The sequence below is a fragment of the Blennius ocellaris genome (assembly GCF_963422515.1).
Source record: "Blennius ocellaris genome assembly, contig: SCAFFOLD_144, whole genome shotgun sequence".
In the NCBI taxonomy this organism is placed as follows: domain Eukaryota; kingdom Metazoa; phylum Chordata; class Actinopteri; order Blenniiformes; family Blenniidae; genus Blennius; species Blennius ocellaris.
The window spans coordinates 41987-66428 of record NW_027661891.1 but is presented as its reverse complement, the minus strand read 5'-3'; the positions used below and the strand labels follow the sequence as shown (position 1 = coordinate 66428).

Here is a 24442-nt window from a genome sequence, read left to right as displayed (position 1 = left end):
AGAGATCAGTCACTGGATGGGAACGACTCCAGACGCAACAGACGACTCCACTGGCAACAGACGACTCCACTGGCAACAGACGACTCCAGAAGCAACAGACGACTCCAGACGACTCCACTGGCAACAAACGACTCCACTGGCAACAGACGACTCCACTGGCAACAGACGACTCCAGAAGCAACAGACGACTCCAGACGACTCCACTGGCAACAGACGACTCCAGACGACTCCACTGGCAACAGACGACTCCACTGGCAACAGACGACTCCAGACGACTCCACTGGCAACAGACGACTCCACTGGCAACAGACGACTCCAGACGACTCCACTGGCAACAGACGACTCCACTGGCAACAGACGACTCCAGACGACTCCACTGGCAACAGACGACTCCACTGGCAACAGACGACTCCAGACGACTCCACTGGCAACAGACGACTCCACTGGCAACAGACGACTCCAGACGACTCCACTGGCAACAGACGACTCCAGACGACTCCACTGACAACAGACGACTCCACTGACAACAGACGACTCCACTGGCAACAGACGACTCCACTGGCAACAGACGACTCCAGACGACTCCACTGGCAACAGACGACTCCAGACGACTCCACTGACAACAGACGACTCCACTGGCAACAGACGACTCCACTGACAACAGACGACTCCACTGGCAACAGACGACTCCACTGGCAACAGACGACTCCACTGACTCCAGACGACTCCACTGGCAACAGACGACTCCAGACGACTCCACTGACAACAGACGACTCCACTGACAACAGACGACTCCACTGGCAACAGACGACTCCACTGGCAACAGACGACTCCAGACGACTCCACTGGCAACAGACGACTCCAGACGACTCCACTGACAACAGACGACTCCACTGGCAACAGACGACTCCACTGACAACAGACGACTCCACTGGCAACAGACGACTCCACTGGCAACAGACGACTCCACTGACAACAGACGACTCCACTGGCAACAGACGACTCCACTGACAACAGACGACTCCACTGGCAACAGACGACTCCAGACGACTCCACTGGCAACAGACGACTCCAGACGACTCCACTGGCAACAGACGACTCCACTGGCAACAGACGACTCCAGACGACTCCACTGGCAACAGACGACTCCACTGGCAACAGACGACTCCACTGGCAACAGACGACTCCAGACGACTCCACTGGCAACAGACGACTCCAGACGACTCCACTGGCAACAGACGACTCCACTGGCAACAGACGACTCCACTGGCAACAGACGACTCCAGACGACTCCACTGGCAACAGACGACTCCACTGGCAACAGACGACTCCAGACGACTCCACTGGCAACAGACGACTCCACTGGCAACAGACGACTCCAGACGACTCCACTGGCAACAGACGACTCCACTGGCAACAGACGACTCCACTGGCAACAGACGACTCCAGACGACTCCACTGGCAACAGACGACTCCACTGGCAACAGACGACTCCAGACGACTCCACTGGCAACAGACGACTCCACTGGCAACAGACGACTCCAGACGACTCCACTGGCAACAGACGACTCCACTGGCAACAGACGACTCCAGACGACTCCACTGGCAACAGACGACTCCACTGGCAACAGACGACTCCACTGGCAACAGACGACTCCAGACGACTCCACTGGCAACAGACGACTCCAGACGACTCCACTGGCAACAGACGACTCCACTGGCAACAGACGACTCCAGACGACTCCACTGGCAACAGACGACTCCACTGGCAACAGACGACTCCACTGGCAACAGACGACTCCAGACGACTCCACTGGCAACAGACGACTCCACTGGCAACAGACGACTCCAGACGACTCCACTGACAACAGACGACTCCACTGACAACAGACGACTCCAGACGACTCCACTGGCAACAGACGACTCCACTGGCAACAGACGACTCCAGACGACTCCACTGGCAACAGACGACTCCACTGGCAACAGACGACTCCACTGGCAACAGACGACTCCAGACGACTCCACTGGCAACAGACGACTCCAGACGACTCCACTGACAACAGACGACTCCAGACGACTCCACTGGCAACAGACGACTCCACTGGCAACAGACGACTCCAGACGACTCCACTGGCAACAGACGACTCCACTGGCAACAGACGACTCCACTGGCAACAGACGACTCCAGACGACTCCACTGGCAACAGACGACTCCACTGGCAACAGACGACTCCAGACGACTCCACTGACAACAGACGACTCCACTGACAACAGACGACTCCACTGACAACAGACGACTCCAGAGGCAACAGACGACTCCAGACGACTCCACTGACAACAGACGACTCCACTGACAACAGACGACTCCACTGGCAACAGACGACTCCAGACGACTCCGACAAAACAATATTCACATTCAACCTCCAGTCAGGATCCATAAAGCTTCTTGTCCTGGACGGAGCCATTCATTCATTCATTCATTCATCCTGCAGAGTTCAGGAGGTCAAATTGAGAATCACAACATGAAGCGTCCAGCTGAAGTCCTACAGCCTCACCTGGTCTCCCTGCAGCCTCACCTGGTCTCCCTGCAGCCTCACCTGGTCTCCCTACAGCCTCACCTGGTCTCCTACAGCCTCACCTGGTCTCCTACAGCCTCACCTGGTCTCCCTACAGCCTCACCTGGTCTCCCTGCAGCCTCACCTGGTCTCCTACAGCCTCACCTGGTCTCCCTGCAGCCTCACCTGGTCTCCCTGCAGCCTCACCTGGTCTCCCAGCAGCCTCACCTGGTCTCCCTACAGCCTCACCTGGTCTCCCAGCAGCCTCACCTGGTCTCCCAGCAGCCTCACCTGGTCTCCCCACAGCCTCACCTGGTCTCCCAGCAGCCTCACCTGGTCTTCCTCTCCGCTCCAGCAGCTCCAGTCTCTCCACTACTGCTTGTCAGCCTGCACTGGTTACCCAGCATGCACTGCAAACAGCAGGGGTCAAAGGTCGGCCCGAGGTTGAGAGGGAGGTCCAGCTGACCAGACACATGATGAAGCTGCAGATTCAATTAGAGGACAAACAAGAGGGACGAGGACAGACGCTGGCTGAAGACTTTATTTGTCTCGGAGTTATTTATTAACATATTTAATTAATCCTGGTGAACTTTAGACTTTGTGTCATGTGACGTCTACCGTCAGACAGCAGAGCCTCATTCACTCATTCACTCATTCACTCTTCTACCTCAGTCCCGTCTTCCTGCACCAGGACATTTCTCCTCTGCAAGACTGGCAACAAGCAACCTGTCCCACCTGTCCACACGTCCAACCTGTCCCACCTGTCCTGTTTGGTTTATTGTTTTAACATCTGATTGTTTTTATTGCTTTAACTTTTTTTAATTGTTTTTATTGTTTTAATGTTTTTATTTTGCCTCTTTTATTTGTATTTCAATGTTCAGCACTTTGTCTCAGCTGCTTCAAGCTTTATAAATAAAGTTGAGTTTGTCTGTCTGTCCAGCTTCATTTATAAAACATAACACTAAGAAGACGGAGGACGATGCCCCCCCCCCTGTGGGGACGGAGGACGATGCCGCCCCCCTGTGGGGACGGAGGACGATGCCGCCCCCCTGTGGGGACGAAGGACTTTGTCACATATTCAACCTTGAGGTCAAAAGTTGGGTTTTGTTCTGAAAGACGAGGATCAAAGAGAAGAAACATGAAAGGAGCATTTAGTGACGTTGGGTTTTCAAGACAAAACAGAGACTCTGAAATAAAAAGAGCTGAAACAGGAAGTGACTCCATGACGACCCCGTCCTGCAGACGACCTGAGTTGGATCCGTTCCTCCAGGAGACCAGGACCTTGGACAGGGACAGAACCCGGTTCCTGGCTCGGGGCCAGGAAACAAAGCGCCACACAACCACGTGGTTCCAGCCTGAAGTCAGACTTCAGTTTATTCTGACCGACGTCAGGAAACTCAACTTCAACTGGAAAAAACTAAGTTATAAATAAAAGTCAAAGTCCAGTGGCGGCGTCCTGGAGTCTCCTGGAGGACGTGACTTAAGGCTTAGTGGAGGAGGTGGAGGCCGGCGTCCTCCAGGACCTGGAGAGAACGGCGTCCTCCAGGACCTGGAGAGAACGGCGTCCTCCAGGACCTGGCGGGAGGACGGCCGGTCCAACCTGCACGTCCTTCATCAAACATCACTAAAAGACAAATTCCTCAAACTAAAATGATTTCTTAAAACTGGGCGTGAGACGGTGAAGCTGGACCGGGACGGCTCGTCCGTCCTCACACCGCCTTCTGCTTGTCCTGAGCCGGGCCGCCGTCCTCAGGCTCCGCCCCCCTCTCCTGGTTCCAGTCCCGCAGGCCCTCCGGCAGGCTGGTGTCCTCCTCGAAGCTCCCCGTCCCGTCCACGAAGTCCTCGTACGTGGACTTCTCCTGGAAGGGCCGGGGGCCCAGCAGCTCCAGCATGTCGGCCTTGTCCAGCACCTCCTTCTCCAGGAGACGCCGTCCCACCTGGGGACCACAGGGACCGTGTCTTTAGTGAAGAGCGCCTGCGCCCCCGCCTTCAGCCCCGCCGCCTACGCCCCCGCCTGCAGCCCCGCCGCCTACGCCCCCGCCTGCAGCCCTCGCCCCCGCCGCCTGCAGCCCCGCCGCCTACGCCCCCGCCTGCAGCCCTCGCCCCCGCCGCCTGCAGCCCCCGCCTGCAGCCCTCGCCCCCGCCGCCTGTGCCCCCGCCTGCAGCCCCGCCGCCTGCAGCCCCGCCGCCTGCAGGTCACATTCTCTTCATTTCACAGAGACACAGGAAGTCATGAAAACCGTGGCAGCGCCCCGGGTGGAGGTGGAGGTGGAGGTGGGGGTGGGGGTGGGGGTGGAGCCTCACCTTGTCCACCAGCTCCTTCTTGTCCCGGATGAGCTGCAGCGTGTGGGCGTAGGCCCGCTCCACCAGCTCCCGCACCTCCTGGTCGATCAGCTCCGCCGTGGCCTCGCTGTACGGCTTCTCCATCACCATCTCGCCTTGCCGGGGCAAGTCGAACGACACCTGCCCTACCCGCTCACTCATGCCGAACTGCACCACCTGAAGGGGGGGGCAGAGGGGGGGGTGACTCTGAGGGGCAGCTGCACCAGGTGTAGGTGTGTGTGTGTAGGTGTGTGTGTGTGTACCTGGGCGTAGGCGGACTGCGTGACCTTCTTCAGGTCGTCCTGCGCCCCCGTGGTGACCCTACTGAAGAACACCTCCTCGGCCACGCGGCCCCCCAGCATCATGCACATCCTGTGGAACAGCTGCTCACGGCTGTACAGGTACTGCTCTCTGGGCAGGTACTGGGCGTAACCCAGGCCCTTCCCCCGCGGGATGATCGACACCTGCACACACACACACACACACACACACACACACACACGCACGCACGCACACACACGCACGCACGCACGCACGCACGCACGCACGCACGCACGCACGCACGCACGCACGCACGCACGCACGCACACACACACACGATTTTAGAAGTAGCTCGCTCCAGGTTCCAGGTTCCAGGTTCCAGGTTCCAGGTTCCAGGTTCCTGCAGCCCAAACCTCAAACAGACGTCATGATGTCATCGGAGAACTTTATGTAAATGAATAAATGTTTACATGTGTGATCAGATGTGATGAAAAACATGTAATTGAATTCGCCTGAATCTATAATTAATAAGTGTCTTTCTGAACAGATCAGGGTCGCGACCTTTAACCCTCACAGAGCCATTTGGTTCCCACTGAACACTACACCCAGAGCCGCACGCTTTTATTTTGACAGTCCCACAGGAAGACCACACGACACACTAAACCTTCTTCACTGCTGGTTGACGACTTACAACTAATAAACTAAACTACATGAACTAAGCAACAAAAACACAATTACCAACACTACTAACCTAATATAACCCCCAATAGTTACATTTAAAACACCACAAACAGAAACTCCCATAATGCATTGCAGCTCCTTTATCGCTCCACATTATTAAAATGGAAGATAAATGTGTGAGATGTGGATTGTTAGAACCATGAGTGTGATGGTGTGTCTTTAATGTCCTGTAGTTGTTGTGGAATTCACTAGAATGTTCCGTCACTCTCAACAAGTCTGTAGTGAACCTCCTGGAACTGTGGGCTTTTACTGTGAAAGGTACAGGAAGCTCCCAGCTTCAGACACCAGTTGAGCCGCGATTCTACGTTCTTCATCCTTTATTGTTGTAATGACGTCACGTCGCTGCTCGTTCACGACCCTACGTTGTACCACTCTTTGTAGGGAAGCGTTCAGAGACGTGACCTGGTGTTGGAACCAGACACCCAGGAGCTCCTGCAGCTGGTCTCAGGCTGAACCAGCAGGAACTCAAACCCCACAGGGAAGAGTCAGAGACGTAGGGCCACACCGGTGACCTGCCGTACGGGACCGGGCCTCACCTTGAGCAGAGGGTCGGCGTGCTTCAGGAACCAGCCCACGATGGCGTGGCCGGCCTCGTGGTACGCCACCGTCTTCTTCTCCGTGGGCTGCAGGACCTGGGTCTTCTTCTCCAGACCTGCAGGCAGACGGAACCGGGTCACTGCTGCGCCGTCAGACCAGAACCCAGCATGAAGGGTTCCTGACGGTCTGCTTCGTTTTCATCTCAAAGTAATACAAAGTAAATACTAGCTAGTTGCTAACAAGTAGCTGAAGTCTAACTGTCTGAACGAGCCACTGGTCCCGAAGGTCCAGAGTCCAGTTCTACAGAGACCAGTAGGTCCAGCGTTGGGATCCCTCCACGCCGCCGTACGTACCTCCGATCACGCGGTCGATGGCCTGTTCGAAGTGCTTGGCGCCGACGGCCGGGTTCATGTGTCTGGCGGCGATCAGCGCCGCCTCGTTGCAGACGTTGGCGATGTCGGCGCCTGGTTGGTGGTGAGAGTGGAGGTGAAACAGGGTCCTGACAGTCCGCCAAACCACGGTAACCACGGCGACCAGGGTAACCATGGTGACCAGGGTAACCACGGTGACCACAGGAACCACGGTAACCACAGTGACCAGTGACCACGGTAACCACGGCGACCAGGGTAACCACGGCGACCAGGGTAACCACGGTGACCAGTGACCACGGTAACCACGGTAACAGCGAGGACCGAGCTTTAACACACCGGTGAATCCCGGCGTGGCGGCGGCCATCTTCCGGGCCACACCGTCTTTGTCCAGGTCGGGATCGACTTTGATTGGCCTCAGGTGGACTTTGAAGATGGAGGCCCTCCCTTTGATGTCCGGGGGACCTGGGGAGCAGAGGTCAACCTTTAATCCTGCAGCTTCTGACTGTCGGTCCTGGAGACGGTGGCCTGCTGGGTCCTGCTGGGTCCTGCTGGGTCCTGCTGGGTCCTGCTGGGTCCTGCTGGGTCCTGCTGGGTCTACACGTTTCCCTGCTTCAACACATGGTTACTGATGGAATCACAAAGCCCAGCAGGAACTCCCAGAGGGATCCGGAGTCTGGACGCCGGACCGTTTGAGGAAACGACGGTTTGCAGGGTCTAAAGGTTTCCATCAATGTGAAACTGTAAACTTGCTTCAGCTGAAACACAAAACGTCTCCCGAGACGTATTTGGACGGAGGAAAAGGGACGTCTCAGAGACGGAGGGACGGCTCCTACCGATGTAGATCTGTCTGTCGAAGCGTCCGGGTCTCATCAGAGCAGGGTCCAGGATGTCTGGCCTGTTGGTTCCCGCCAGGACCACCACGTTGGTGGCGGTGTTAAAACCTGCACAGAGGACCGGGGGGGTTTAGACCCTGCTCAGGGGGACCAGCAGGACCGGAACCCCCCCCACCCCCCCGTCCAGCCTACCGTCCATCTCCACCAGCAGCTGGTTCAGGGTGTTCTCCTGCTCGCTCTGACCCCCGAAGTTCCCGCCGCCTCTCTTCCTGCCCACGGCGTCGATCTCGTCGATGAAGAGGATGCAGGGCGCGTTCTTCCTCGCCATGGTGAACATGTCCCGGACCTGCGGGGGGGGGGGGGGGGGGGGAGGGACGCAAACCGTTCAGCGTCCTCCGCCCTCCGCCGTGCCGACGGGGCGGCGTCCTCCACTCACCCTGGCCGGGCCGACGCCCACGAACATCTCCAGGAACTCGGAGCCGTTGACGCTGATGAAGGGGACGTTGGCCTCGCCGGCCGTGGCCTTGGCCAGCAGGGTCTTCCCCGTCCCGGGGGGCCCGGACAGCACGGCGCCCTGGGACGCACCGAGACACGTCACACGCAACGTTTGGGACGACGAAGACCAAGACGAAGAGATTCTCACAAACACTGTTTTCTAGGTTAACCCTGCTGGAACTTCACTCTCGTTGGGGGTTTTAGTCAAATCGGTCTATCATAGGGTCACTTTCCTTGTAGGCGTGTGTGTGTGTGTGTGTGTGTGTGTGTGCACCTTGGGGATCTTGGCCCCCAGGTCCTGGTACTGCTTGGGGTTCTTCAGGAAGTTGACGAACTCCAGGATCTCCAGCTTGGCCTCCTCGCAGCCGGCCACGTCCCTGAACTTCACCTGGATGTTGTCCTTCATCATCTTGGCCGTGGACTCGCTCATGCTGAAGGGGCCCCGGGCCCCGCCGGCCCCGCCCCCCATGGGCCCCCGGCGCAGCGTGAAGAGCAGGAAGCCGATGAGCAGCAGCGTGGGGATCATGCTGAGCAGGAAGGAGCTGCGGGGGACAAGGCATGGTTCCCGTTGGTCGGTCCACTGCAGACGTCCAGGCGTTGCGCGAGCCTTACCCGTCGCTCTCGGAGCTGTAGACCACGGCGGCCCGGCGCGACGGCTCCAGGCCCAGCTCCACGTGGGCCGCCTCCAGGTTCCTCTCCAGGGTGTCCACGCTGCCGATGTTGAACCACACGTAGCTCTGGGGGGCCACACCACACCTGGACGTCACCTCAAGCCCGGGAACCAAGTACCAGGACGGGTACTTGAGTAATACAGGACTTCTGTGCTACAACTCAACAACTTGTGTGTCTTTGCATCGTCACAGGACAGTCTAGACGTTCAGCCCATCGCTGGTGTACGGCCAACAACCTTGAATGAAGACTGTTCAGACTGTTCTCACGGTACAGACTGTTCTCACGGTACAGACGGTTCAGACGGTACAGACGGTTCAGACGGTACAGACTGCTCAGACGGTACAGACGGTTCAGACGGTTCAGACGGTACAGACTGCTCAGACGGTACAGACGGTACAGACGGTACAGACTGCTCAGACGGTACAGACGGTACAGACGGTTCAGACGGTACAGACGGTTCTCACGGTACAGGCGGTACAGACGGTTCAGACGGTACAGGCGGTACAGGCGGTACAGGCGGTACAGACGGTACAGACGGTACAGACTGCTCAGACGGTACAGACTGCTCAGACGGTACAGACGGTTCTGACGGTACAGACGGTTCTCACGGTTCAGATGGTACAGACGGTACAGGCGGTACAGACGGTACAGACAGTTCAGACGGTACAGACGGTACAGACGGTACAGACGGTCCTCACCCCCTCAGCGTCGGCTCCAGGAACCAGGATCACTCTGACGTACTGCTTGTTCACCACCTCCAGACGGTCCACCTGGTCCAGCACCACACAGGAGAGTCAGTTGTCGCTCATAGCTGCTTCCACACAGTCCTCATGGTGGGCGGAGCTTACCATGCCTCTGCCCAGGTAGCGCTGCACGAAGTCCTTCCAGCTGATCTCCCTACCGCCGTCCCTGAAGGACCAGTAGAGCAGGACCGAGCCCAGACCGGCTGCAGTGACCGCCATGTACCGGAAGTCCTTCTCGTCCCAGGGGACGTCTCCCTGGAGGACGACACGGCACCACGCGGTCAGGGAGGACCATACCCTGACCGTACCTCAGGGCACCACGCGGTCAGGGAGGGCCATACCCTGACCGTACCTCAGGGCACCACGCGGTCAGGGAGGACCATACCCTGACCGTACCTCAGGGCACCACTCGGTCAGGGAGGACCATACCCTGACCGTACTTCAGGAAGACTGTCCAAAACCTGGAGCAGCCGGAGCTCCAGAGAGGTGGTCTAAATCTGTCCACTGTCCTGGACACACTGGGACACTGGACACTGGGACACTGGACACACAGGGACACTGGACACACTGGGACACTGGACACACTGGGACACTGGACACAGGGACACTGGACACACTGGACCACACTGGGTCACAGGGACACTGGGTCACTGGACACACAGGGACACTGGACACACTGGGACACACTGGGTCACAGGGACACTGGACACACAGGGACACTGGACACACTGGGACACATGGGACACTGGACACACTGGGACACTGGACACACTGGGACACTGGACACACAGGGACACTGGACACACTGGACACCACTGGGTCACAGGGACACTGGACACACAGGACACACTGGGACACAGGGACACTGGGACACACTGGGACACTGGACACACTGGGACACAGGGACACTGGACACAGGGACACTGGGACACACTGGGGTCACAGGGACACTGGACACACTGGGTCACTGGACACACTGGGACACTGGACACACTGGGTCACAGGACACTGGACACACTGGGACACTGGACACACAGGGACACTGGACACACTGGACACACTGGGTCACAGGGACACTGGACACACTGGGTCACTGGACACACTGGGACACTGGACACACTGGGTCACTGGACACACTGGGACACTGGACACACTGGGTCACTGGACACACTGGGACACTGGACACACTGGACACACTGGGTCACAGGGACGTGACGATTTGAAGGACTTTACCTTTTGCATTCGGCTCCACCAGTCTTTTTCCTCCTCCTCCTCTCTTCCCTCCTCCTCCTCCTCCTCCTCCTCCTCCTCCTCCTGCAGACGACCCTCCTTTTCCATCTTGGAAACAAAAAGACTTTTCTAAACCAGCCGGTCTTTAGGACACTGAGACACGGAGACACTGAGACACGGAGCTACAGCTCCTGTCCCCATCAACCAGTTACTGCATGTTGTCTGTGGGTCTTGGAGGACTTCAGGAGGACATGTCTCCAACCGTCTGCAGTGACTGTCTGGAGGACAGAGTCTCAGCAGACTTTTCAAAAAGGGAGAAACTCAACAGGAACATTTCAAATGAGAAAGAAGCCAAACAGCCCAGGTGTCCCCCCGTCCCGGTCCCTGGAGGACGCCTCAGCCAGGGGACATGAGCGTCCCCAGTCGTCAGTCTCACCTTTGGGCTCGGAGGAGAAGAAGCGTCTCTGGAACCGGCGGCAGGAAGTCAAACCTGCTGGACTCCGTCCAACGTCCTGCAACAGTCCAACGTCCTGCAACAGAGCAGAGCTGCTGTGAGCCTGAGGGACCAGCTGCTCCACCTTCCTACACCTCCACCTTTCTACACCTCCACCTTCCTACACCTCCACCTTCCTACACCTCCACCTTCCTACACCTCCACCTTTCTACACCTCCACCTTCCTACACCTCCACCTTCCTACGCCTCCACCTTCCTACAACTCCACCTTCCTACACCTCCACCTTCCTACAACTCCACCTTTCTACACCTCCACCTTCCTACACCTCCACCTTCCTACACCTCCACCTTTCTACACCTCCACCTTCCTACACTCCACCTTTCTACACCTCCACCTTCCTACGCCTCCACCTTCCTACACCTCCACCTTCCTACACCTCCTTCCTCCTCCGTCAAACGCTGGACGACCAGCTGCTCCACCTTCCTACACCTCCACCTTCCTACACCTCCTCCCTCCTCCGTCAAACGCATGACGGCCAGAGGTTTTGATAATAATAATAATAATAATAATAATAATAATAATAATAATAATAATAATAATACTACAATAGTAATAGTGTACTTCACATGTATAAATACACGTATATGTACATGCAATATGAAATATGTGATGTAACAGAAGTCTGTAAGCTGAGCCGGATCACAGTTCTGAAGGTTCTGGTTCCGTCAGTGGAGGTCTGGAGACACCGAGGAGACCGAACCGGGGCCGGGACCGGGACCCGGACCCCCTCCATCCTCCCGCCGCTGCGACCTTCCGCCGTGACTTTCACGAGTCCTCCGGCAGGTCCCGGGGACCCGGCCGGTGCTGGACCCGGTGGTTCCTACCGGGACGTCGTGTGGGGAGGGGGAGGGGGGGGGGGGGGGACGCGACGTGTTCGGTCGGAACCGGTTCCGTTCCGTGTTCTTACCGGGACCGCGGAGCTCCGGGCTCCGCCGCAGAGGAGCAGCCGGGCCCGGGCGGCCGCGGCCCGGCGGAGGGGCCGGCCGGCCGCCGACAGCAGCCTGAGGAGCGGAGACATCCTCCCAGAGACCCCGCAGAACACGTTACTGGGCCGGACTCCTCGAGCGGAGCATCGCGGAGCTGCTGGCTAATGTTATGGAGGCACGACGGGGAATGTCAGCGGCAACCGTGACGTCAGAGGGAGAGGCGCCCCTCCGACTGCCTGAACGCAAACATCCCGAGGGGGGAGGGGAGGGGGGCCTGACGCTCCGACACGTCACGACCGGTGTGGGAGACAACATGTCCTCGTCTCATCAGTCAACGGCCCGTTAGAACTGCACTCGCGCATTTTAGTTTATTATATTTAAAGCTGCGTTATTACATTCAGGCACAGTAAAAGGTTCTATGAGGGGTCCTCGCTGCAAACCTTTTCTGTGATTGGCTGAGACGGAAGCGTTATAAAAGCATAGATATACAACACTAGAGCCTCGCTGGCGGAGGAGACACGGGAGTGACAGGTTCTCCTCCGAGTCTGGTTCTGCAGGTTCTCTTCCTCCGAGTCTGGTTCTGCAGGTTCTCCTCCTCCGAGTCTGGTTCTGCAGGTTCTCCTCCGAGTCTGGTTCTGCAGGTTCTCTTCCTCTGAGTCTGGTTCTGCAGGTTCTCCTCTTCCGAGTCCTGTTCTGCAGGTTCTCCTCCTCTGAGTCTGGTTCTGCAGGTTCTCCTCCTCTGAGTCTGGTTCTGCAGGTTCTCCTCCTCTGAGTCTGGTTCTGCAGGTTCTCCTCCTCCGAGTCTGGTTCTGCAGGTTCTCTTCCTCTGAGTCTGGTTCTGCAGGTTCTCCTCCTCCGAGTCTGGTTCTGCACGTTCTCTTCCTCTGAGTCTGGTTCTGCAGGTTCTCTTCCTCCAAGCCTGGTTCTGCACGTTCTCTTCCTCTGAGTCTGGTTCTGCAGGTTCTCCTCCTCCGAGTCTGGTTCTGCAGGTTCTGTACCTGAAAGGACTGTTTGTGGATCTGTACATATAAAGTTGAATTGAATCTTGGTTTTGAACAGTGAAACTTTATTGTACATATTGCTCCTGCTCAGTGTGAACGGTGGTGACGTCACAGGTTTAAAGAGAAAGAACCAGCATTTGTTCTTCACATTTATTTGTTTAAATGTTTCCGCTGTGTTTTATCAAAGAGTTAAAACCTTGACAACGATTGGTTTATAAAAGACTAAAACATGAGAATCTAAATCCTGTGAAAAGTGTCCAGCACGGTGAACATTGTGGTGATTTGACGTCACGAAACGATTCCTGAGGTTTCATCAGTCCAGTCACAGTGACTCACTACTGCCCCCGAGGCCACCTGCGGAACTGCAGCTGTTCAGTGTCTGGAAGCTTCTGCAGCGTAAAAACTATGAAGACTGTTTGATGAAAAAGCTGTGAAACGCTCCAGTCTGCAGTGTTTCAGACGTCCAGCAGGGGGCGGCGTCGTCACAGGAACGAGGGTCTCCAGCTTCCTGAGCAGCGTCCAGTCACGTCCGTCCCTGGAGGACCAGCGAGACGAGGACACACACCAGGAAGAGCGAGACGGACAGACACAGCGCAGACGCACCGCCGCAGTCCTTAGCGTCCTCCTGTGGACACAGGACACATGGGACAGGAGAGAGTGAGCATTAGGACTGGAGAGAGTGAGCATTAGGACTGGAGAGACACTGAGCATTAGGACTGGAGAGAGTGAGCATTAGGACTGGAGAGACACTGAGCATTAGGACAGGAGAGAGTGAGCATTAGGACAGGAGAGAGTGAGCATTAGGACTGGAGAGAGTGAGCATTAGGACTGGAGAGAGTGAGCATTAGGACAGGAGAGAGTGAGCATTAGGACTGGAGAGAGTGAGCATTAGGACTGGAGAGAGTGAGCATTAGGACTGGAGAGAGTGAGCATTAGGACTGGAGAGACACTGAGCATTAGGACAGGAGAGAGTGAGCATTAGGACAGGAGAGAGTGAGCATTAGGACTGGAGAGACACTGAGCATTAGGACTGGAGAGAGTGAGCATTAGGACTGGAGAGAGTGAGCATTAGGACAGGAGAGAGTGAGCATTAGGACTGGAGAGAGAGTGAGCATTAGGACTGGAGAGACACTGAGCATTAGGACAGGAGAGAGTGAGCATTAGGACTGGAGAGACACTGAGCATTAGGACAGGAGAGAGTGAGCATTAGGACAGGAGAGAGTGAGCATTAGGACTGGAGAGACACTGAGCATTAGGACTGGAGAGAGTGAGCATTAGGACAGGAGAAAGTGAGCATTAGGACAGGAGAGAGTGAGCATTAGGACTGGAGAGACACTGAGCATTAGGACAGGAGAGACTGAGCATTAGCACAGGAGAGAGTGAGCATTAGGACTGGAGAGAGTGAGCATTAGGACAGGAGAAAGTGAGCATTAGGACTGGAGAGACACTGAGCATTAGGACTGGAGAGAGTGAGCATTAGGACAGGAGAAAGTGAGCATTAGGACAGTAGAGAGTGAGCATTAGGACTGGAGAGACACTGAGCATTAGGACTGGAGAGAGTGAGCATTAGGACTGGAGAGACACTGAGCATTAGGACAGGAGAAAGTGAGCATTAGGACAGGAGAGAGTGAGCATTAGGACTGGAGAGACACTGAGCATTAGGACAGGAGAGACTGAGCATTAGGACAGTAGAGAGTGAGCATTAGGACTGGAGAGACACTGAGCATTAGGACTGGAGAGAGAGTGAGCATTAGGACTGGAGAGACACTGAGCATTAGGACAGTAGAGAGTGAGCATTAGGACAGTAGAGTGTGAGCATTAGGACATTAGAGAGTGAGCATTAGGACAGTAGAGAGAGTGAGCATTAGGACAGTAGAGAGTGAGCATTAAGACAGTAGAGAGTGAGCATTAGGACAGTAGAGTGTGAGCATTAGGACATTAGAGAGTGAGCATTAGGACAGTAGAGAGTGAGCGTTAGGACAGTAGAGAGTGAGCATTAGGACAGTAGAGAGTGAGCATTAGGACAGTAGAGAGTGAGCATTAAGACAGTAGAGAGTGAGCATTAGGACAGTAGAGAGTGAGCGTTACGACAGTAGAGTGTGAGCATTAGGACATTAGAGAGTGAGCATTAGGACAGTAGAGAGTGAGCATTAGGACAGTAGAGAGTGAGCATTAAGACAGTAGAGAGTGAGCATTAGGACAGTAGAGTGTGAGCATTAGGACAGTAGAGTGTGAGCATTAGGACAGTAGAGAGAGTGAGCATTAGGACAGTAGAGAGTGAGCGTTAGGACAGTAGAGGGTGAGCATTAGGACAGTAGAGAGTGAGCATTAAGACAGTAGAGAGTGAGCATTAAGACAGTAGAGTGTGAGCATTAGGACTGGAGAGAGTGAGCATTAGGACAGTAGAGAGTGAGCATTAAGACAGTAGAGAGTGAGCATTAAGACAGTAGAGAGTGAGCATTAGGACAGTAGAGAGTGAGCATTAGGACAGTAGAGTGTGAGCATTAGGACAGTAGAGTGTGAGCATTAGGACATTAGAGAGTGAGCATTAGGACAGTAGAGAGAGTGAGCATTAGGACAGTAGAGTGTGAGCATTAGGACAGTAGAGAGTGAGCATTAGGACAGTAGAGTGTGAGCATTAGGACAGTAGAGTGTGAGCATTAGGACATTAGAGAGTGAGCATTAGGACAGTAGAGAGAGTGAGCATTAGGACAGTAGAGTGTGAGCATTAGGACTGGAGAGAGTGAGCATTAAGACAGTAGAGAGTGAGCATTAGGACAGTAGAGAGTGAGCATTAGGACAGTAGAGTGTGAGCATTAGGACAGTAGAGTGTGAGCATTAGGACAGTAGAGTGTGAGCATTAGGACATTAGAGAGTGAGCATTAGGACAGTAGAGTGTGAGCATTAGGACAGTAGAGTGTGAGCATTAGGACAGTAGAGAGTGAGCATTAGGACAGTAGAGAGAGTGAGCATTAGGACAGTAGAGTGTGAGCATTAGGACATTAGAGAGTGAGCATTAGGACAGTAGAGAGAGTGAGCATTAGGACAGTAGAGAGTGAGCATTAGGACAGTAGAGAGAGTGAGCATTAGGACAGTAGAGAGTGAGCATTAAGACAGTAGAGAGTGAGCATTAGGACAGTAGAGAGTGAGCATTAGGACAGTAGAGTGTGAGCATTAGGACAGTAGAGTGTGAGCATTAGGACAGTAGAGTGTGAGCATTAGGACATTAGAGAGTGAGCATTAGGACAGTAGAGAGAGTGAGCATTAGGACAGTAGAGTGTGAGCATTAGGACAGTAGAGAGTGAGCATTAGGACAGTAGAGTGTGAGCATTAGGACAGTAGAGTGTGAGCATTAGGACATTAGAGAGTGAGCATTAGGACAGTAGAGAGAGTGAGCATTAGGACAGTAGAGAGAGTGAGCATTAAGACAGTAGAGAGTGAGCATTAGGACAGTAGAGAGTGAGCATTAGGACAGTAGAGTGTGAGCATTAGGACAGTAGAGTGTGAGCATTAGGACATTAGAGAGTGAGCATTAGGACAGTAGAGAGAGTGAGCATTAGGACAGTAGAGTGTGAGCATTAGGACAGTAGAGTGTGAGCATTAGGACAGTAGAGTGTGAGCATTAGGACATTAGAGAGTGAGCATTAGGACAGTAGAGTGTGAGCATTAGGACAGTAGAGAGAGTGAGCATTAGGACAGTAGAGAGTGAGCATTAAGACAGTAGAGAGTGAGCATTAGGACAGTAGAGTGTGAGCATTAGGACATTAGAGAGTGAGCATTAGGACAGTAGAGTGTGAGCATTAGGACAGTAGAGTGTGAGCATTAGGACATTAGAGAGTGAGCATTAGGACAGTAGAGAGAGTGAGCATTAGGACAGTAGAGAGTGAGCATTAGGACAGTAGAGAGTGAGCATTAGGACAGTAGAGTGTGAGCATTAGGACAGTAGAGGGTGAGCATTAGGACAGTAGAGGGTGAGCATTAGGACAGTAGAGAGTGAGCATTAGGACAGTAGAGAGTGTGAGCATTAGGACATTAGAGAGTGAGCATTAGGACAGTAGAGAGTGAGCATTAGGACAGTAGAGAGTGTGAGCATTAGGACATTAGAGAGTGAGCATTAGGACAGTAGAGGGTGAGCATTAGGACAGTAGAGAGAGTGAGCATTAGGACAGTAGAGAGTGAGCATTAGGACAGTAGAGAGAGTGAGCATTAGGACAGTAGAGAGTGAGCATTAGGACAGTAGAGAGAGTGAGCATTAGGACAGTAGAGAGAGTGAGCATTAGGACAGGAGAGAGTGAGCATTAGGACAGTAGAGTGTGAGCATTAGGACAGGAGAGAGTGAGCATTAGGACTGGATAGAGAGTGAGCATTAGGAAAGTAGAGAGTGAGCATTAGGACAGTAGAGAGTGAGCATTAGGACAGTAGAGAGAGTGAGCATTAGGACAGTAGAGAGTGAGCATTAGGACAGTAGAGAGAGTGAGCATTAGGACAGTAGAGAGTGAGCATTAGGACAGTAGAGGGTGAGCATTAGGACAGTAGAGAGTGAGCATTAGGACAGTAGAGGGTGAGCATTAGGACAGTAGAGAGTGAGCATTAGGACAGTAGAGAGTGAGCATTAGGACAGTAGAGGGTGAGCATTAGGACAGTAGAGAGTGAGCATTAGGACAGTAGAGAGTGAGCATTAGGACTGGAGAGAGAGTGAGCATTAGGACTGGAGAGACACTGAGCATTAGGACAGTAGAGAGTGAGCATTAGGACAGGAGAGAGTGAGCATTAGGACAGTAGAGAGTGAGCATTAGGACAGGAGAGAGAGTGAGCATTAGGATTCCTTGCCTTGGGGTGGTAGGAGTGGCAGGACTGCGGACGCCGCCGTACCTTCTGGGACTTCATCCTGTTACACTTGACGGTGGCGTTATGTTCAGGGAGTGAAGGACGCTGGTTCAGAGTTTGAAGTCACTTGACTGAAGCTAATGCTAATGCTAACGCTAACGCTAACGCTAGCGCTCGGAGGAAGTAAAGGATATATTTGATCTCGCGCGGCTCCAGGGGGATGGGGCCGTACTGCCGGGAGCAGTCGCAGTCGGCCTGCGTCACCACCAGGACCAGGTTGCTGTCGGGGATCTGCTGCACCACGAACATCCTGGAGGGCGGAGGAGCTGCTCAAGGGCACTGCGGCAGGCTGTGTGTGTGTGTGTGTGTGTGTGTGTGTGTGTGTGTGTGTGTGTGTGTGTGGGGTCGTACTTCTGGCAGCGGCCACACTTGATAAGGCTGTTGGCCTCCCGGACCGACGCCTCAGACATGAAGCCAGGATACGCCGTGTCGCAGGGAACCAGAGCCTCCACCTTCTTCTGCTTGTGGGCTGACGGAGACACACCACAGCGTCACACCTCCACCCTCACACACACACACACACACACCTCCACCCTCACACACACACACACACACACATACTCACAGGTGTGATAGCCGGCTTTGGCTGGTTGGATGAAGGTGGATGATGGTGGATGGAGGCGGTGGAGACGTTGGATGGTGGTGATGAAGATGAAGATGAAGATGAAGATGAAGAAGATGCAGTGTTTGGAGACGAGACATACAGAATGTAGATTCAACGTGTAGAGAAACACAACGATGATTTAACTTCATCTGAGGTCAGTGACGTGTTGGTGGGCGGGGCTTAGGTGGGTGGGTGGCTGGTTGGTTGGTTGGTTGGTTAGGTGCTTGGTTAGTTAGTTAGTTAGTTGGTCAGTTAGTTAGTTGGTTGGTTAGTCAGTTAGTTGGTTAGTCAGTCAGTTGGTTGGTGGTTAGCCAGCTGGTTGGTTGGTTAGTTGGTTGGTGGTTGGTTAGTCAGTTAGTTGGTTGGTTAGTTGGTGGTTAGTCAGTTAGTTGGTTTGTTAGTTGGTGGTTAGTCAGTTGGTTGGTTAGTCAGTTAGTTGGTTGGTGGTTGGTTAGTCAGTTAGTTGGTTGGTTAGTTGGTGGTTAGTCAGTTAGTTGGTGGTTAGTCAGTTGGTTGGTTAGTCAGTTAGTTGGTTGGTTAGTTGGTGGTTAGTCAGTTAGTTGGTTTTTTAGTTGATGGTTAGTCAGTTGGTTGGTTAGTCAGTTAGTTGGTTTGTTGGTTGGCTGGCTGGTTGGTTGGATGGTTGGTTAGTCAGTTAGTTGGTTGGTTAGTTGGTGGTTGGTTAGTCAGTTAGTTGGTTGGTGGTTGGCCAGCTGTTTGGTTGGTTAGTTGGTTGGTGGTTGGTTAGTCAGTTAGTTGGTTGGTTAGTTAGTCAGTTAGTTGGTTGGTGGTTGGTTAATCAGTTAGTTGGTTGGTTAGTTAATCAGTTAGTTGGTTTGTTAGTTGGTGGTTAGTCAGTTAGTTGGTTGGTTAGTTAGTTGGTTGGTGGTTGGTTAGTCAGTTAGTTGGTTGGTTAGTTAATCAGTTAGTTGGTTTGTTAGTTGGTGGTTAGTCAGTTAGTTGGTTGGTTAGTTAGTCAGTTAGTTGGTTGGTTGGTTGGTTAGTCAGTTAGTTGGTTGGTTAGTTGGTGGTTGGTTAGTTAGCTGGTTGGTTGGTTGGTGGTTGGTTGGTTGGTTGGTTAGTCAGTTAGTTGGTTGGTTGGTTGGTGGTTGGTTAGTTAGCTGGTTGGTTGGTTCGGTGGTTAAAACAGACCACCAGCCTGTTGACGTCAGTGGGACCTGCTCCAGCAGCAGAACGAGAACCGGAGCAGCGAGAACCTTCATCTCGACGACTCCGAGAGGAAAAACCCGACATGAAGCTTCGTTCTGCGTCGTTTTGCAGGAAAACACAACGTTCTGTTTTCTGACCCACTTTTTCATTTACAAACTTTAAATCTTTTTTGTAAACTCTGGAATCGGAAGGAGACTTGAAGAAGCGAGGACAGTCGTGTCTCGTCTCTGCTGGACGAGTCACAGGGTTCGTCTGCTGACGGTCGTCGTTCACGAGGACTCGTCTACTGGTGGGTCAACGTGGTCTGGTTGGAACTATGTGAACAGGGTCTGACCAGACCAGACCAGACCAGGAAGTCTTACCGTCCACAAAGTAATCAGAGTACCAGAGACCACACAGGTTGAAGTCCAGCAGGAACCTTGAGGAGACAAACGGGACAAGGTGAGTCGTTTCGGGGTCGTCTTCCAGAGAAACACTTTTTAAAAACCAGCTCAAGCTGGTTTCCAGGAGATTCTAATATTGTAGCTCTGGACCAAGAAACTCTTTATATTCAGTGTCTTTGTCCATCAGGACACTTTGTCCCCGAGACACTGGAGCACCTCCACCCTTTGATCCTAGAGTGTCATAAAGTGTGTGACCATCGATGGTCATGTGACACCATGATGGTGTCAGGGTCCACTTACATGAGCGTGTTGGAGAAGAACCACCTGACGGAGGCGGCCAGGAGATAAAAAGGCTGATGGAGGAAAGAAGGACAGCAACGTTATTGTTGTTATGGAGACCTACAAGCTGATCATCACCTCCTCCACCCTCCAGAACCTCCTCCACCCTCCAGAACCTCCTCCACCCTCCAGAACCAACCTCTCACACCTCCACCCTCCAGAACCTCTCACACCTCCTCCACCCTCCAGACCCTCTCAGACCTCCTCCACCCTCTCAGACCCTCTCACACCTCCTCCACCCTCCAGAACCAACCTCTCAGACCTCCTCCACCCTCCAGACCCTCTCACACCTCCTCCACCCTCCAGACCCTCCTCCACCCACCAGAACATGAAGGTGACTCACGCTGAGCAGGGGTCGGGCGCCGCTGGCGTGATGGTGGCTGTTCTTGCACATGGCCTGGTAGTCGAACAGCGACACCCTGTGGACACGTCATCGGTACTTTGATTAGAACGTGAAGGGAACCAGAAGAACTGAGAATAGAACCGAGTTCTACTGACTTTTTGAACATTCCCATCTTGATGAGCGACGCCATGACGGAGCCGTCCACCGCCCCGAAGAAACGCCCCACCTGAGGAGACGACATGGAGGGACGTCACGAGGCTCTAGAGGACGGTTGTCCTCCTCTGGTTCTGGTACCAGAGGAAGGTTCTCCTCCTCTGGTTCTGGTACCAGAACCAGTCCAGGTCCACAACGACCAGACAGCAGAGCAGCAGCTCTTTGAGTTCTGACAAAACATGAAGCTCCTTCCAACCCAGCCGACGTGGCAACGTTTAGCAAAACCAAACCTCCGTCCCTACAGGGGGAGCTGCTGCTGCGTGTAGCAGTATGTAGCTGCGTGTAGCAGAGCGTAGCAGTATGTAGCTGCGTGTAGCAGAGCGTAGCAGTATGTAACAGCGTGTAGCAGAGCGTAGCAGTATGTAGCAGCGTGTAGCAGTATGTAGCAGCGTGTAGCAGAGCGTAGCAGTATGTAGCAGCGTGTAGCAGTATGTAGCAGCGTGTAGCAGAGCGTAGCAGTATGTAGCAGCGTGTAGCAGTATGTAGCAGCATGTAGCAGTGTGTAGCAGTATGTAGCAGTGTGTAGGAGTATGTAGCAGCGTGTAGCAGTATGTAGCAGCGTGTAGCAGTGTGTAGGAGTATGTAGCAGCGTGTAGCAGCGTGTAGCAGTGTGTAGGTGTAGCAGTGTGTAGGAGTATGTAGCAGCGTGTAGCAGCGTGTAGCAGTGTGTAGGAGTATGTAGCAGCGTGCAGCAGTATGTAGCAGCGTGTAGGAGTATGTAGCAGCGTGTAGCAGTGTGTAGCAGCGTGTAGCAGAGTGTAGGAGTATGTAGCAGCGTGTAGCAGCGTGTAGGAGTATGTAGCAGCGTGTAGCAGCGTGTAGGAGTATGTAGCAGCGTGTAGCAGTGTGTAGGAGTATGTAGCAGCGTGTAGCAGTATGTAGCAGCGTGTAGCAGCGTGTAGGAGTATGTAGCAGTGTGTAGCAGAGTGTAGGAGTATGTAGCAGTGTGTAGGAGTATGTAGCAGCGTGTAGCAGTATGTAGCAGCGTGTAGCAGTGTGTAGGAGTATGTAGCAGCGTGTAGCAGTATGTAGCAGCGTGTAGCAGTGTGTAGCAGCGTGTAGCAGTGTGTAGGAGTATGTAGCAGCGTGTAGCAGAGCGTAGCAATATGTAGCAGCGTGTAGCAGTATGTAGCAGCGTGTAGCAGTGTGTAGCAGCGTGTAGCAGTATGTAGCAGCTTGTAGCAGCATGTAGCAGCGTGTAGCAGAGCGTAGCAATATGTAGCAGCGTGTAGCAGCGTGTAGCAGCGTGTAGCAGAGCGTAGCAATATGTAGCAGCGCGTAGCAGCGTGTAGCAGCGTGTAGCTCCAGAGAGGGTCAGCTACACGCTGCAGTATCATTTATCATTTAAAAACATTAGAACAGTTTCAGGACTTGATGACAGAATTACGTCCCGAACAGAGACGTGAGAAGAAGAACCAGGACCTGGACCAGGACCAGGACCAGGACCTTGTCCAGGACCTGGACCAGGACCTGGACCAGGACCTGGACCAGCAGCAGGAGGAAATGAGCAGGAAAACAGGAAGCAGTATGTTTAAAGGTACAGACCAACTGAAGGTCTGTGACTGAAACGCATGAGCCCAAGTTACCTTTTCAGAATATGACTTCATGTTTCTGTCAATGACAACATCTGGAACATCTGGAAGAGACGTGTGTGTGTGTGTGTGTGTGTGTGTGTGTGTGTGTGTGTGTGTGTGTGTGTGTGTCCTGGTGTAATGGCTCTGACTGCAGTTAATCCAGAGGAGCAGCTGTCAGATGGACGGCCGGCTCAAAGCAAGGTCGCCTTACAGTCACTGCATGTATGGAAGCTCCACCAACAGAACCACTGACGGTGAAGTGATGAAGGCTGAATTATGGGATTAATTTCACCTATAGTATCAGTGTGTCTGCAGCTACTCCTGGACACACACACACACACACACACACACACACACACACACACACACACACACACACACACACACACACACACACACACACACACACACACACACACACACACAGATTAACAGTCCTCCAGTCCTGCGCCGTCCAGATGTTGTTTGTCAGCCGACAGAACGGCAGGTTGAACAGATGAAAGAACCTCTCTGGGGTCTGGTGGGGGGGGGGGTCAGAACCTCTCTATGGTCTGGTGGTCAGGGGGGGGGTTCAGAACTCCTCTGGGTCTGGTGGGGGGGGGATCAGAACCTCTCTGGGGTCTGGTGGGGGGGGGGGTCAGAACCTCTCTATGGTCTGGTGGGGGGGGGGGGTCAGAACCTCCCTGTGGTCTGGTGGGGGGTGGGATCAGAACCTCTCTGGGGTCTGGTGGGGGGGGGGGCGGGTCAGAACCTCCCTGTGGTCTGGTGGGGGGGGGTCAGAACCTCTCTGTGGTCTGGCGGGGGGGGGGATCAGAACCTCCCTGTGGTCTGGTGGGGGGGGGTCAGAACCTCCCTGTGGTCTGGTGGGGGGGGGGATCAGAACCTCTCTGGGGTCTGGTGGGGGGGGGGTCAGAACCTCTCTGTGGTCTGGCGGGGGGGGGATCAGAACCTCTCTGGGGTCTGGTGGGGGGGGGGGGATCAGAACCTCTCTGTGGTCTGGCGGGGGGGGGGAGGATCAGAACCTCCCTGTGGTCTGGTGGGGGGGGGGGATCAGAACCTCCCTGTGGTCTGGCGGGGGGGGGGAGGATCAGAACCCCTCTGGGTCTGGTGGGGGGGGGGGGGGATCAGAACCTCTCTGGGGTCTGGTGGGGGGGGGGGGATCAGAACCTCTCTGTGGTCTGGCGGGGGGGGGGGAGGATCAGAACCTCCCTGTGGTCTGGTGGGGGGGGGGGGGATCAGAACCTCCCTGTGGTCTGGTGGGGGGGGGTGGGGGGTCTCACCTCGTTCCTCTCCTTGGACAGCAGGACGAAGCCGTTGTTGTCGACCAGGAAACAGTTGAGATCCTGAAGAAGAAGCAGCAGAACAGTGTGTTTACTGGTCCTGGTCACATGACCGGGCCGAGGGACGTCTGGGACAGCAGGACATACGTACTGGACTCTCACAGCTCAGGGGACACACCCCCTCCACGTCAGAACACTGCGGGACACATGAAGAGGTCAGAGGTCAGGGATTCTCTAGTCCACCTACAGCAGGACATAAACATGTGAAGCAGGTGAACTTACGTCCGTGTCGCTGGGCTGAGGGACACGAGGGACACGAGGGACACGAGGAGACAAGACAAAGACTTTCAGTGAAACAGAGAAGAGAATCAGTTCACAACACTTTGCAGGGTTTAGGTGGACAATCGGGACTTAAAGGACCAAAACCTGATTCTACAGTGAAACAAG

General features: G+C 54.2%; 2 protein-coding genes across 2 annotated transcripts in view; both read right to left on the bottom strand.

Moving 5' to 3' along the window:
* Nucleotides 1-2696: 2696 nt before the first annotated feature.
* Nucleotides 2697-12409, bottom strand: LOC308148682 (mitochondrial inner membrane m-AAA protease component AFG3L1-like). The gene is given in 17 exon segments (XM_080522180.1): nucleotides 2697-4492; nucleotides 4860-5054; nucleotides 5141-5341; nucleotides 6416-6531; nucleotides 6770-6880; nucleotides 7124-7249; nucleotides 7621-7728; nucleotides 7813-7966; nucleotides 8057-8194; nucleotides 8390-8657; nucleotides 8728-8852; nucleotides 9486-9557; nucleotides 9636-9785; nucleotides 10764-10790; nucleotides 10792-10868; nucleotides 11197-11290; nucleotides 12183-12409. Coding segments are annotated over 17 exon segments (2301 nt in total). The 5' UTR covers nucleotides 12294-12409; the 3' UTR covers nucleotides 2697-4264.
* A 929-nt stretch (nucleotides 12410-13338) lies between these two features.
* The window catches only part of LOC308148683 (voltage-dependent calcium channel subunit alpha-2/delta-4-like), a gene marked incomplete at its 5' end in the record, with an annotated part of 50287 nt that continues 39183 nt past the window's right edge, over nucleotides 13339-24442 (bottom strand). The window contains 12 exon segments of the mRNA XM_080522181.1: nucleotides 13339-13827; nucleotides 18033-18113; nucleotides 18222-18339; nucleotides 18441-18558; nucleotides 18655-18830; nucleotides 20198-20281; nucleotides 20547-20599; nucleotides 20929-21004; nucleotides 21084-21154; nucleotides 23996-24058; nucleotides 24147-24191; nucleotides 24278-24292. Of these exon segments, the coding sequence (XP_080378307.1) occupies nucleotides 13726-13827; nucleotides 18033-18113; nucleotides 18222-18339; nucleotides 18441-18558; nucleotides 18655-18830; nucleotides 20198-20281; nucleotides 20547-20599; nucleotides 20929-21004; nucleotides 21084-21154; nucleotides 23996-24058; nucleotides 24147-24191; nucleotides 24278-24292 (1002 nt within the window).